General features: G+C 42.6%; 1 protein-coding gene across 3 annotated transcripts in view; it reads left to right on the forward strand.

Moving 5' to 3' along the window:
• Positions 1-220: 220 nt before the first annotated feature.
• The window catches only part of LOC119485726 (metabotropic glutamate receptor 7), a 334,706-nt gene continuing 319,077 nt past the window's right edge, over positions 221-15,849 (forward strand). For all 3 annotated transcript variants that reach the window (XM_037765486.1, XM_037765478.1, XM_037765494.1), the window contains exon 1: positions 221-1,881. In XM_037765486.1, the coding sequence (XP_037621414.1) occupies positions 1,357-1,881 (525 nt within the window). In that variant the 5' untranslated portion in view covers positions 221-1,356. The remainder of the gene's footprint in view (positions 1,882-15,849) is intronic.

Below are 15,849 nucleotides of genomic sequence, written 5' to 3' on the forward strand. Positions count from 1 at the left end.
GGAGGAGGAGGAGGAAGTGAGTCATTCTCTGTTGCTGACTTCTGAAATATGACATCAGGTTGATAAGTAATTCACCAAGTCACGAAGTATCAAGCTGATAAAAACAATATTATGTGTTGGAACAGAAGGCGAACGACAAAACATTGGAGTTATTTCTGGAAAACAACACACTCTATTCTATTACATTCTATTCTATTCTATTCTATTACATTCTATTCTATTCTATTATATTCTATTCTTATGAATGCAGTCATTCATAATAACAGGAGGAGATTTTTTCATTATTCAAAATGTGTTTTTTATTTTTTCAGTGTGCAAATTGTTTTGGCACCTTTGATAATTACGCGAAGGGCGCGTGGGTGGATTGTGCACGTGTGATTGCGTGTGAATGTGTGTAGAGAGAGAGGGTTGGTGGGTGGCAGAGAGAGAGAGAGAGAGAGAGAGAGAGAAGAGGGAAGATCTCGCTCTTGTTGTCGTTATTCGGACAGTTTCAGCGCAGAAATCCTGAACACCACACAACTACACTTCTGTGCTTCTTCTTCTTCTGCGCTGCAGACAGGTGACTGAGTGAGTGAGTGTGGACCCGGACTGCTGGAGGAAGAGGAGGAGGAGAGGATGAGGAGTCTGTCACACACACACTGGCTCGGCTCTCAGCAGAGTTATTTCGTTCACTCGGCAGCGCGTTTCAACGCCTTCTCTCCTTTTTTTCCTCTCCTCACATCTTCTCTCCGGGCTCTCTCAGGAAACTATTGCCTGATATTCATCTGCAAGGTGTGATCATTTATTTTTTTTAATTATTATTATTATTTTTTTTTTTAATATGACATCAGTGCCGAACGTGTGGGCTGGGTTATTATTCACATCTCCAAAGACGGAATATACCAGGATATAGGACTTAAACGGAGTGCGTCTTTTTCCTTCCTCTCGCTTGCTGCCCTTTAATGAACAACCCGATGGTGCGGTTTATTCTCTTTCTTTCTTTCTTTCTTCTCCTCTGAAATCCTCTGGAATGGGTGCTCAAGCAACAAGCGACCATGGCTGTGTGCAGCAGCAGCAGCAGCAGCAGCTCTGCGCACACTTCAGGATGATAACAACGCATTGGTGAATCAGTCGCTGGGTTTTGGTTTTTGGATGTTTGTGCGTGAGTGCATAACGCATCTGCTGCACCTGCGTGGATTTACAGGAGGTCTAATAATCTGAGACACCTGTGTTTATTGTTTCTGTGCTGGATCGAGGACAGGAATGAACAGTTGGATTCGTAAAACTCTCCTAAAAAAAAAAAAAGTGTCTCTACGTTTTTTTATTTCTAATCCTTATTTCTAAGCTTTTTGGTTGAAACTGCTGAACGTGAAAATCATGGGAAGACACTGTGCTCCTCAACTAAAACCGGGTTTTATTACATTCCGGGTGTTGTGGATGCTGCATGCTTTCCTGGACCTGGACCTTGCAGGCTCCCAGGAGATTTACGCGCCGCACTCGATCCGTGTGGAGGGCGACGTGACGCTTGGGGGGCTCTTCCCGGTCCACGCCAGAGGGGTGGGGGGGGTCCCGGGGATGCCGTGCGGGGACATCAAGAAGGAGAACGGCATCCACCGGCTGGAGGCCATGATGTACGCCCTGGACCAGATCAACGGCGACGAGGAGCTGCTGCCCAACGTCACCCTGGGCGCCCGCATCCTGGACACCTGCTCGCGGGACACGTACGCGCTGGAGCAGTCACTGACGTTCGTCCAGGCGCTCATCCAGAAGGACACGTCGGACGTGAGGTGCACCAACGGGGAGCCGCCGGTGTTCGTCAAGCCGGAGAAAGTTGTCGGGGTCGTAGGAGCGTCGGCCAGCTCTGTGTCCATCATGGTGGCCAACATACTGCGCCTCTTCCAGGTAGGGGAGACCGGAACTCATGGTACGTGTCCACAGGATCCGTGCTTTCCACTGCTTCCCATTCATTGTCTATGGTAGCGTAGCGTCGCGATTCGAGAAACGGAGAGTCACGACCCCTCTCCTCATTTGCATAAAGTTGAGGTCTATAGTCTACTTTATGCAAATCACGGGGGCGTCCGACGCGACTCGCCACCTCTCGAAAACTCCCGAGAATCTTTTAAAATAAACTTTGTCGGTCCAAAATGAAGGTTAATTGTGGACTCTAAATTGCCCGTAGGTGTGAATGTGAGCGTGAATGGTTGTCTGTCTATATGTGTCAGCCCTGCGATGGACTGGCGACCTGTCCAGGGTGTACCCTGCCTTCGCCCAATGTCGGCTGGGATCGGCTCCAGCCCCCCCGCGACACCTAACGGGATAAGCGGTTGCAGATAGATGGATGGATGGTCCAAAATGAAGACAGATTCAGCAACCGCGTGGCTTATTTCTCGCCTCAAATGTTCTCAGAAACACATTTCGTGAACTATTTTCGTGAAATAAGAGAAGAAAGTTTTCAAACGAGCCTCCATATTGTTTCTGGTTTGAAAGCTGGGAGCAGCAGCCAACAGAGGGAAAGCGTTCGTCCAATCAGGTGGGGAGAGCCTGTGTCTAGCAACGCGCCCACCAAGTGTCCAATGTTGGGAAGCGTTGTGTCCCCTCGCGATAAAAACGCCCCTGTGGACACGTACCAACAGGCTGTCCCCACCTGATTGGACGAAAGCTTTCCCGGCGAGAAATAAGCCACGCAGTTGCTGAATCTGTCTTTATTTTGGATCGACAACATTTATTTTAAAAGATTCTCGGGAGTTTCGAGAGGCGGTGAGTCGCGTCGGACGCCCGTGATTTGCATAAAGTAGACTAGGCCTCAACTTTATGCAAATGAGGAGCGGGCGTCGCGACACTCCGTTTCTCGAATCGCAACGCTACTCTACCAGAATGCATCACGCGGCTGCATACATAGACAATGAATGGGAAGCATGGAAAGCACGGAGCCTGTGGACACGTACCATTATTTACCAGCGTTATCATTATTAGTGGCAGCCCGCTTCTTATTATGTAAGCCCGCTTTTTCTCATGCAGCTGTTGGGCTCCAGCTGCACAGCATCAGATGCTGAAGGCTGGCCTGTTCTCTATACGAATCCTCACCCACCCAGTAATTCCTCCACAACAGAGTCCCCTCATCCGTTTGCACCGCCTGCAGTGTGAGCTGGTTTTAAGGAAAACCCTCTCAGAGGCACGCGTGGTGTGACTGAGAGGCTGGGGCAAGTTGGCTCAGTGGGCTGCTATAGCTGGAGGATTCCATCAGTGGCTTTAGCTTGTGTGTGTGTGTGTGTGTGTGTGTGTGTGCGTGTGCGTGTGTGTGTGTGTGTTGCCTTGCTATCCCTGTGAGACCTGTGTATATTAAGTGCTGGTTGTTGACTTCCAAAAAGAGGAAAGATGAACCATCACCATCTCCATCTCCATCGAATATCATCAGCAGGTTGAACTTGTATCCGCTCACACAATTTCTTTCACAAAGAAAAAAGCTAAATAATTGCCAACAACAACATCAGCAATGTGTTTCGCGTCATTTACCGTGTATTTCTCACATGTTTTGCTGACAAAACGTAGTTTGGAGACCTCATTGGGGATTCCTCCTGGTGAAAGATATTGTAGTGTGTGACCCCCTGTCTCCGGTGAGTCATGTGGGAAAACCATAACGACCTAAAGACTCCCAATTAAGACAGCAAGTTGTGTAGTGTTAACAGTACTGTGATCTGACGACTTTGGAAGTCGTGCAGTGTGAACTTTGCTTAGGATTTCTTTCGTCGATTATTTATTTATTCTAAGTTCTTTGTTTAATCTAAGAATTTCTTTGGTTTCTTCGGTCTGCTCTATTTTAGAAGACAGAGTAAGATGGAGAGGAAAGCACAGAACATGAATGTGTGTGAGAAACATGGACAGCATCGCTGGTTTTGCCGCTGCTGCTGGTTGAACACCTCTCCTTCATTCTGTTGCTCCGATGACGGTCCGTCAGACTGAAAGCTCAAATGCAGTGCAACACTGCATGGATCGGAGTATCTCTTTTATCAGTTTATCTCCTTCATTCTGCTGAAACCCTCACAGCTCTTCAGAGTCTTAATATGTCCCATAATTAGAGGATAGTACTTTAAGTTAAAGACCTCAAACAATCCTCTCTATCTGTCTCCTCAGAGCTCCTTATTTCTTATCTCTTCTTATTATGTCAAAGCTTCGTGATGTGCAGCCTTAAAGGGTAACTTTACGCCCAACCCACAATCTTTAAGTAAATGACATGTACAGTCACACAGTACGGTTTTACAGTGTGCATTTTCCCAAGAAAATCCAGTAATTGTGTTCTCTAGACCCCAAAAATCTATGATAAATCTACTGTATGACTCTCCAAGGTGACGTCATGTCCAGAAATGGTCTGACAGAGTGAGTGCAACACAATCTCACTGCAGTTCGTCAAATAGTCATGAATTTTGTGTACATAGACATGACTTTCCTTTTTTTTCGTGATGCTCAGCACGACTTGGAGCAACATATCTTTCATGCGTTTTCCTACGAATCTCCAAATCTCCAGTCTTTTCAAAGTCTTTTAAAACTACTTTGTTAGGTTTAGGAATAGTTTGACTTGGTTAGGCTTAGGCAACAAACTACTTATAGATCTACTAACTAGATCGTGTTTTGGGTTAAAATAACTCAGGACGTGCAGTAACTTAAGTACGGAAGTTACTTGACGAAAACTACTCAGTTTTAGGAAATGATTGTGGTTAGGGTTAAAATAACACCAGATTTCATGACTGATTCACAAACTGCTGTGCGACTGGGCTGGTGGTGTCGCAGCAGTATGTATGACAGGGGTGGGGGGTGGAGGTGAGGGTGTGTGTCACGGCGCAAATTTTTGATTTTATTTGTGAAGGTGGCGTGTTGAAGCTAAAACGGGGAGTTAAGTTCTGCTAAATTCTTCTAAATATTGCATTAACCCTGGTTGTTTCAGGCTCTGACACTCATCTTGTATTTCTTTAATTGGAGATACTGGTAATGTAATCCATTCTGACTTGCGTCAGATATCTCCCCTCCCACACACCTCATTTCCTCATCTGCTTAAGATACAGTATATATTCTTTATTTATTTCTGAGCCACAGCTTAGTGACTTTTGTAAGCTTTTCAAAGCTTCAGCTTCCAGGCCGGGCTAACTCTCACCAGTTAAAAGCTGATTTTGAAAAGAATTTAATGGCCAGGAAGCTTCAGAACTTAATGGTCGCCAAGCTCAGGATGGTTTTAATAACAGACTTTGAAAGGCTGTTTCTCACAGGGAGCTGGAAGTGTTTCTTTTATCACACATTTTTCAAAACACACAGCATGGAGATGGTGCTGTTTTTTTCCGCAGTGTGAAGGCCAATAAAAAAAAAAAAACGAACTAAACTGTGACCTCGAGTCAAATAAAGAAATAAACGAAAATGAGATTTATTTTCAGATGAGTATGCATGGTTGCCTCAGATTGTCCAGAGCCCCGTTTCAGAGAGCAGGTTTATCAAAGTCTGACTCTAACCCTGAACTCTGAGTTGATGAATCCTGAAGAGCTGATCAGAGTCGGTTCAATAAACACTGAGTAGGTTGAACCTAAACTTAAAAAGACATCATCAATGGAGCTCTGATACTACAATTCACCATGGCAATAGGTAAATAAAAGCCAAAGCCTCCATTTTAATCCAGTCGACGTAGAGATATTAATGCATGTTAATGCTGACTGTGCACATTTATCTTTAAAAAAGTCAGAGCGGGGAAAAGTGTCAATAATATAATACAGTTTTATTCAGTTGTCCATTAATTCAACAGACTGACATTTCCTTAATGGATGATAAAGTGGTGGAATCTGACTGTAGCCTACATTATCTTTTTAATGTATTTATTCAGCTTTAATCTGCCGGGGATAAAATGCACTGACGATGAACAATATAAAATATACTGATTAAAGACATAGAGACATGATTGTTAACTCACATTTTTGTGATGGTCATCACACAATCAATTTATATGTAATCCACTTAATTGTGAACCAGGAAGTATAGAGAGCAGCGAACGCAACGTAGCGAGGAGGTCGGTGTAGATGGGTGGGTCAAAAAACACAGGACTTTCGCTCAGGCGATGTTCTGTTTTTGTGTTTGTGTCCCGTGTGAGACCAGAAGGCAAAGTTGATTTATTTGTCACGTAACTTAAGTACTTGAGTTACGGCACCTCCAGAGTTATTTAAACCCAAACCACGATCTTTTTCTAAACCTAACTAAGTAGTTTTATTATACCCCATTGACAACTTAGTCGGGGGTATATAGCGCTCCGCGTGTCCTTCTGTCCTTCCGATTGCTCGTTCACGTGTCACACTCGTTTCCGGAGTAGTACTCGGAAACTATTTAACTTAGGAACTTCAAATTTGGTATGATGGCAGTGTGGTCTAGTTTTGCCTTTCATGGTAAGAAGTCCAGGGTGCCCAAAATTTCTAAAATTCAAATTAATTCCATTGCTTCCAAAAGGCAAAACCTTTGGCCCTACTTTAGTAGGGGTCAAGCAGTGAGCGGGGGTATGTGAGCCACGCTCACTTCTGCCGTGTTTTGAAAAGACTGGGGCAGAAATTGACACGTGTATTGCTGGACATTCGTAGGAAAACGCACTAACAATACATTGTTGAAAGTCGTGCTGAGCGCCCCAAAAGAGATGACATTTGTGTCTATGTACACAAATGAAATAGATTCAATTTTGTGACTATTTCACGACTGCCATGAGACTGTGTTGAATATTTGAATGTTCAAAGAAATGACTGACAGCAGATAAAAGCGGTAACTTTAGATATTCCTGAGTATCAAACTAACATCCAACCAGGATTTAGATTCTGACATACAGTAAACCTTTGATATGCGCTTTGATACAAATTGAAAGAATGTGGAAATAAGTCTAGCTCTGTAAGAGGGAGGAGACAGAGAGAAACGTGGGTTAGGTTCAGTTGCCATAGTAACTGACCCAGAGTTTCCCTCATCTCAGAGTTAACTAACTCAGGGTTTTCACTAGACACGGTTTCTGAAACAGGGCTCTGATATTTGACTGTAAATTTAAGTGTAAAAAGAATGAATGGAATGAATTGTTACTCTACTACATCCTCGTTTGTTCAAGAAGCCTATCGTCTAGCTCTAGTAAGAGTCTAAATGTTCCATTTTAATTCATACTACAAACAATTTGTATTAATTTTGCAGGTTTATTGCGGGGGTAAATGGGTCGGATATTGAGGACAATGGGAGGGGGGATACACCAGAAAGCCAGTAAGCTGAAGCCGTTTTTTTGCATCCTTTCAGCGTAACACTCTTTGGAATGAAATGGGAGGGAAATTAATTCCCCCTCTGATAGAACAGTCATCTGTTCAACAGCTGTTTTCACTTCATTACACCCCTGATGTTCCTAACTGGCCTAGTTGGCTCTGGAGTCACACCACAAACACATTAAGAATTCACTCTCCAGACTGCCCCCCCGCCTCCCAATTGGATAATGGGTCAGGTCTGAGCCAGAAAAAAAAAATATTTATACAGTACATGTAGGGCAATGGGGTGGCAGCAAATGGGGCGTGTACCAGTATCAATAATTAGACTGAAGAATTGTCACATCCTCACATCATTATTAAAGACGGAACGGCATCACATATTCACACTAAAATATCAGTGGCCACATCAGGATATTCCTGAAATACTATTATTAGAGCTGGAATGTAGTAAAAATACCTCACAATTTGCTTTGACATTCATCAAACAGACAACAAACCCTGAATTGAGAACCTTGAAACTTTATTGAAGGTAACAGGATAAACACTACTGTAGCAGGTTGGTTAAGTTCAGGACATTTGACTACTAATTACTTTGCAGAGCTGCATCTCTTGGATCTTACACGTCTATTATTTTTTTCACACATGTTCTGATTAGGGTTGCAACTAACAGTTATCTTCATTATCCATTAAGTTCAGTTATTTTCTCGATTAAACGTTGAGTCTATGAAATGTCAAAGTAGTGAAATCCCAGTTACTGACAAGTAAATGTTTGGCAGTTGATCAGTCGATTGACTGCAACTATTTTAATAATCGATGAATTGTTTCATTTTTTTCAGCTGCTCAACTGTGAGATATTGCTGCTCTTCTTTGTTAGAAGTGATAGTTAACTGAATATTTTTTTTGTTTTTGACCAAACAAACAATTTAAAGCAGGAGTGTGTTGCATTAAAGGCCCAGACACACCAAGCCGACGTCAAAGAACTAGCTGCGATGAAGGCCGACTGTTGCGTCGCCTCATGTCGCCTTTGTCTTGGCCGACAAGTTGCACTTGAACACATCGCAAAGACTACAGCTGACGGCCACTTAGCATGTACGTGCTGCGCCTGGGTGAGATGTCATAACTCCACAGCAGCATGACTGTATTTGTCATTCAAAAAGGGAAACAGGAAGACCGAGGATGGCGGATATACAAGCTGTTGTTATGATACGTACATGAAACAAAGCGGCGTCTGCCGACCATTTTCACACCACTCTCACTCACCACTTAGCTTCATTCCAGATGACCCTGTCGTTGTGAAAATATCCGTGTATCAGAATAATCAGATGAGATGACGATGAAACATGAGAAGAGTTATCTGTGTATGTCCTCTTGACTTTACTCGTTGGCTTGCTTTCCTCACTTCCGTTTCTCTTTTGGTGCACTGATTCGCAATTATAGTGTTTTCTTTCACTGACAATCTCCGCCGTCAATCTAGCATACTGTCCAATAACTGACCGTGGGCTTGGTGTGTCAGGGCTTAGAATGAGACGTTTATATCTACATAGGGAGCTGGTCCTCTTCACGAAGCTGGCCGCCATGTTTCTACAGTAGCCCAGAACAGACAAACCAAACACTGGCTCTAGAGAGGGCCAATAGCGTTTTCACATTTTCACGTTGGCCACCATAATTCTCCTACACGCTTGGCGCATGGTAGAAGTTTTAGTTGGGTTCAATCTGCAACCTCACCACTAGATGCCGCCAAATCCTACACAATACATCTTTTTAAAACGTCATTCTGGGCTCTGGGAAAATGTAATGGGCATGTTTTCTATCCTGTGACATTTTATAGACAAAACGATTAATCGATGAATCAAATAATCGGCAGATTAATCAATATTGAAAATAGTAGCTCGTAGCCAGTATACCAGCACGCCTCTACTCCTTTCTCACTTTTTCAGTTTTTCACCTATCAAGACTTTTACGTCCCTTTTTTTCTTTTGTTTGCTTCTCTTTCTCTCGGTTTGTCTTTCCCTTTCTCTCTAGATGCGCTTCATTAGTCCATAACACCGGTCGGCTCAGCACAGGTGCACGTTGACGAGAAGATACAGCGTCATTAAATCCACCTGTCACTGCACATTATGGAGTATCCCCCCTTTGTTGGCCATAAATTTTAGCGAGCATGAGAGAAAAATGAAAATGTAACGTCTCCCTGTCTCTCTTGTATAAAAACAAAACTATTTGGCTGCAGCAGCTTTTTACGAGTACTGCTGGTGTTGTTTTTTTTAATTGAGAGGCTGGGTATTGTTACTGGCCTTCCACATGTGCCACATAATGAGAGCGCTATGTGGGTTTGGTTGGATATGTTTTGGTAATGGGAGTTAGTGGGAGGGCTGTGGGCTGCAGCTCATTAGGTACCTGCACCGTATTATGACTCCACCATATGTGACCGTATTCATTTTCATAATGGGATATCCATGCTTTTTGCAGAAAAACACATGTAGAATCAGGATTGCTTTTTCCACTCTGTTCACCAAGAACAGGGACTGCGACTTGGCTAATTGCTTCTTGCACATAACGAGACAGTTACACATGATTAGACAGTTAAAGGTGCAAAGCAAAATGCAACAGACCAAATATGCAATTTGACAGAAGAGGAAATATTAGCAGGTGGACGAAGCACTGAATGTGTCAGGAGATTCATAATAATAGGGAGATGTTTACTAAGCCTGTCACAGATCAACATCAGTGGCGGAAATTGTTGTAACCTCAGCTTAGGAGGATATTCACTGAAACTGAAGCTGTTAATGAGACACATCCGATTTGTATAAAGTGACGCTGAATACGATCTGAAGATGGGCTGTTTTGACGCTTGAAAGAAAGTGTTTATGCAGCTGAACTATTGGTTGAAGAGAAGTATGACTGCAATGAAAAGTCAAGTAGTCAAACTATTTTTAGAATCAACATCGTTTGAGTGATATTTTAAGCAATAATGTGGACACAATGTAAAATGTGAAAAAAATGACTGCTGTTTATCATATATGACAATCCGTTCTCACTCCTAATCCATCAATTTCCACAGTTTGGTAAGTGCCCCTCGGCATTAGAAACCGACACACGGATGCACCCTATAGCAACAGTATGTGACGAACCGGGCTTTCAACTAACTCCAATGTAAACCCACCAGCAGCGTTATTCGACGGTCGAAGCATGTGACGAGATATGCATGGATGTCATGATATAAAGGAACTATAAACCAATAAGTTCATAAAGGAGTTCTTTATTTTAATCTGACCACACTTAATGAGAAAACTATGACTTTATTTACCGACTCTCGATGTCTGACCTGGATGATTCACCCAATGACTCATGTTGTGCTGCGCTGTGTGGAAGTTGAACTTACGGGTTTACTTTCGTAAAGCCTGAAGTTGCAGCTGCAGAAAATGACACTAATATGACTGTAAGCAGCAGCAGAGTTTGCGTCCTGGTAGGAGTATTTAAACTGCGTGGTAAGAAGATTCTCCATTCACACCACAACAAATCCTGTTAGCTGGCGTGGCTGTGACTCCAGGCAGGATAGCCACCCTGTCTGCTCAGTGTGGAGTGGAAACACTTTGGGCTGTTTAAAGTGCTAAATATCAGACCCGGGTCAAACATTATTTACATAATTCTGTGTGGAATATCCGACTGGTGGGTATATCAGCATAAATATTGAGTATCAGGCAGTTTAGCCTATTAAAAATGAGGAGGTACAGTTTTTGGTGGCTGAAATGGACCTGACAGTCGGTATAATGGCTCAGTTTGTCGCTGTTGCCTCACAGGAAAAAGGTCCCCGCAGGGTGAATCCCTGGTGGTGCTTTCTGTGTGGAGTCCTCTCAGTGCTCCAGTTTCCTCCTGCAGGCCTGCAGTATATGCAGGTCAGGCGTAGCAGACACTAAACGTGGGCCAAGCAGTGGCTGGAAAACAGGGCAAGGACTTTTTTTCCCCCCTAAACTTTGTTAAACATCCGGACGGAGCTTGGTGTAGAACTGCTGCTCCTTTGCGTCGAAAGGGGCCAGTTGAGGTGGTTTGGGCATCTGATCAGGATGCCTCCTGGACGCCGCCCTTTGGAGGTTTTCGAGGCACGTCCAACTGGTAAGAGGCCCCAGGGTAGACCCAGAACAGAGAGATTATTCAATTCAATTCAATTTATTTTTATATAGCGTCAAATCATAACAGACGTTATCTCGTCTGGCCTGGGAACGCCTCGGGGTCCCCCGGGAAGAGCTGGAAAACGTTGCTGGCGAGAGGGACGTCTGGAATACCCTGCTAAGCCTTCTGCCCCCGAAAGAGAATCGATGGATATCTGTGTCTTTCGGAGCGGTGGTCGTCCAATATGGGTCTACTTTGAGGGCCCCTATCTCCTAAATGGCTTGTCATTCTGGTTAATCAATCCACGTCTCTCATATGTGGGAAAAAATTAATTCAAATCGAAAGGGGTGACAATCGAAAGTGATTGACGGACTGCCATGTTATCTTCAGTATCAGGATTTTTGAGATTTGCCAGATATTTAATGAATTCCACATTATGTTAACAGAAAACATAATCCAGGTAGCATTATGTTTCTTTTAAAGCATATTTGCTGTTGTATATTAGTTGTATATAAACAGAACGTCTAGGAGACAGTTGCAGAGTGAGATCTAGGACCACCATTTCGAATTGACGACCATAGATTTTACCACGTTTCTTTCAACTGAGGCAGTTAAAATTCGCACAGTGTAGAGGGGCATTCCATGTATTATGAATGTGAGTGGGTTTTATCGATCAATCTGACTCCTCTGTTTGTCTGCTGTTTGATGGACTAGTGACTGTTATTTCCTTACAAGCTGGAACAGGCTGCAGCTCCCTGAGATCCTTGATAGGAATCAGCAGTTATGAACGATTGATGAGATGACAGAATTTGAATGGGATTGATCTGAAACACCTGGATGTGGACACTTCATCCAGAAAAATCTGCTCCCTCTACAGGCCTTTACACAACGGGGGTGTGACAAATACATGACACAAAAATGTGAACTACTCACCTGCGCATATTATATATCTAGTGATTTTATTGTGAAAGGTAAGAACGGAAGGAGTGGATCTGGTTTGCCCTGCCTTTGACAAGGTTGAAAGGAGTAATAAAGTTTGCTGTCCTGGGTTCTGACTACGGAGGCACCATGTTGTTGTATCATAAATATAGGTCAGTGGGCAACGGAAAAGTGAAGCCAATGCAGAAGTGCATTAAACTTGCATTCTTTCTTACAGTCAGCAGGGGGCGACTCCTCTGGTTGCAAAAAGAAGTCTGATTGTATAGAAGTCTATGAGAAAATGGCCCTACTTCTCTCTTGATTTATTACCTCAGCAAACATTGTAAACATGAATTTATGGTCTCAATCGCTAGTGTTAAGTCTTCTTCAATACAGCACGATATTCATTTCTTAAATTATGGTCCCATTTAGAGTCAAATAGATCATAAAGCAGGGGATGCTTTAGGGTGTGGCTACCTTGTGATTGACAGGTCGCTTCCATGGTGTTGTCCGGTCTGGGTGTTGTCTGTCTTTTCGTCAGTTCATGAAAGTTAATTATAACCTTTTTGGTTGCCTAAAAACGTCTTATTCAGCGTTCGGTTGTACTTAGCTCCAGCCTCTAGTGTCAAAAACCAAGATGTCGACTGACAAAATGCTGAACACTTTTTCACCGTGTAATATTCATGTTCTGTGTGAAAGTACTCATGACAAAAGCAACAGTTCTAAAAAATATATTGACGTGTGAATTAATAGCACAAAAAAAACAAAATCAAACCCCCCCCCGGTGTGTAAAGGCCTTACTTCACGCAATATAGCTAACCACGGCACTGACTTTGAGTAAAGGCTTTGCTACTTTCTGGGACTGTAAACTATATTTTGGGATACCAGACAAACTCGTAACTCATGGATACATTTTGTCTGACCTATATTCATTGAAGTTGCCCCAACAAGAGTGCTGACTCATTAAAACTACACTCGTGTTGGTTGTAGATGCCACATCTTTTAGTACTTTCCAGGTGGAAGTGGAGCCTCACTGCAGAGGCTGTGCAGAGAAAAAAGATAAAACCAGACTCAGAAAGGAGGCAGTCAGTAACATTTTTGAGGTCATGATGCATTTCAAAACAAATTTGGCAGCTGTGATTGGCAAAATAAAATACAAAATAACTTCCCAGGTAACTTCCTCAGCATGGCTGCTTTCATCGCACAGGAAGCTCCTGTTTCTAGAGACTGTTTGAAAGGAGTTTTTGATCTTGGCTCACTTTGTTGCCTGTACCTGGGAGAATTGCCTTTCTCCATGACTGAAAAAAAACCCCAGCATTAATGAATATGAATGACTTACGTTCCAAACGGGTACAAAACTCTTTTCTATGAGGCAACATTATGCATTAAATTTAGTATCCAATATTATTATTCCACACATCACAATGTTCCGCTAATGAAGTCGCTGCAGGTCTGTGGAACAAATCGTACATCATCCAATATCATAGCCCAAGTCCTCCTTTTATTATAACTGGTCAGAGGCTATTTTTGCTGTCATATTGGAGAAATTAATAAGAGGAACAGGGTATCTGCATGTCTTGGGAAGTCTTAAATTGCCTTGCATTTAGTTTCCTTTAAAACGGCTTAGAAGGTAATTTAAAAGTCTTGAATTTCATTTACAATAGTCTTAAATATTTTGTCTTGCCTGCTGTTGGCAGTGATGTTATATATCAAACTATAATCTATATTTTGTAATAACAATGTATACATGACAATGTGTTCTGTGTCTTTGGTAGTGTATGATCAGCTGACTAGCGATTGAGTCGCCCCCTGCTGGATATTAGAAATAATGCAAGTTTAAGGCACTTACGGCTTCACTTGTCAGAAGCGGAGGTTGCCACCTGGATTTCCATCATACTTTCATACTTTGGCTGGTATATTATGATGTCATTAGATTGCATTCTGTGAGGTATTAAAAAGGCCTTTAAGCCTTAAATTGAACTTGGTAAATCTTGCAGAAACCCTGGAGGAAGCAGTAGCAGAAACAGGTTCCTGTCTCCTTGTCTTCTCCCTCCTCTCCCCATTTCAACCCTCAGTCCTCTAGCCGCCACCTCACAAAGCTGCAACCCTCGCATTCTATTAATCCAACACCCAGGAGAGGCCGGTTCCACTCTCAGCTGCTTCTCTCCTTGTTTTGGGGCGTCTTTGTGTTGTTTCTCAGACTGTCACGGCTGCTTGGGAAGCCTCTTTCTCCTCGCTGTCTTTGCTAAGTATAAAAGAATCGCTGTGGTAGACTCAGTCAGCCCGCTGAGACACATGCAGCCACACTGGCCCATCTATTACCGGCAGGAAAGCTCCTGTGGGTCTGGACGCTCCTCAGACTCTATTTCCTTTGTTAGTTGGTGCCATTTTAGGATTAAAAAGCCTTGTTCCAGCTTGTTGATAGTGATTTGACATCGATGCAGGTTTGGGCTCCGATCTATTTAGTTCAGTGATTCTGAGTGTTTTTTTATCCTTAGGCTTAAATTGAGCAAATTAACTGTCACCACGGGACAGACTTATTTAAACATAAATTTAAGCTCCACACTTGTGTCTGTCTTCTTCAAACACATATTATATTACTGTTCGAGGATTGAGAGAATGAATTCCTTGTACAAAGACAACATAAGAGTTGCTCTTAATGGAGACCAGAATTTGTCTTTGTGTAGACTTACATGTGTCTGATTAATGTTGGTCCACAATGACCTTCATCTCTGAACAGTTGAAATCCATCACATTCAGTAATTAGTTAATTATATGACACAGAAAATACTGTGGAAGTGGTGAGACATTTTTCGGACATGAACATATATTCTTAGCCTAACGCATTAAATTACAAATAAATATTGTATGTTACAAACTCTACAAATAAAATCGGACAATTAAAAATGTTCCTCACTAAAACACAACTCGAATTTTGTTTTTTAATCATCCAAACAGAAGGGCTCATCAAAAATGTAATTTTACTTTAGTGTAGCCCTTAAATCATCAAACAATGAGCAATAAAACATGAAATGAACTTTAGAGTTTTCCCCCGCCCCTCCGAAAGAAATAAACTAAATATTGTATTTACCTAATTTAAGTGCACTCATTTCATTTCAGTATAGTGTGGGAGTCTTTTACTGCTTCTTCACTGTCATTTACTGTCCCGCTAGTTTCCTTCCTCTGATCTCTGTGTTTAACCAGCTTGTTTGCACAAAAAGGCGTATAAATGCCACGATAATGGGCAAGGCGTTTGATTTCCGAGTGTCATTTGTATGCTATGTATCCTGTACTGAATGCAATGTAAACACACAGTGGGCGGCTGGGGAGATGAATGGGTCCAACAAACCACAGACTTTTAACCAGGAAACCCATGGTCGAGACCATTGTTGACTGGTGTTTAGTTTTGTGAGTAAGTTTGTCACATGTTTTTTTATTGAAGTTTGTGACGTGTTTACTGTAGTTGTTTCTACACGTGTTTTTACTTATTTTAAGCCGCACTCGCCACTTCATCCCTGCCAACTGAGAAGTTTTTTTCCCCCCGATAACTTTATTTGAAGTTGTTTTTTTCTGCGCAGGCCCTTTTTGACTGAAA

This window comes from Sebastes umbrosus, chromosome 1, assembly GCF_015220745.1.
Source record: "Sebastes umbrosus isolate fSebUmb1 chromosome 1, fSebUmb1.pri, whole genome shotgun sequence".
NCBI lineage: Eukaryota > Metazoa > Chordata > Actinopteri > Perciformes > Sebastidae > Sebastes > Sebastes umbrosus.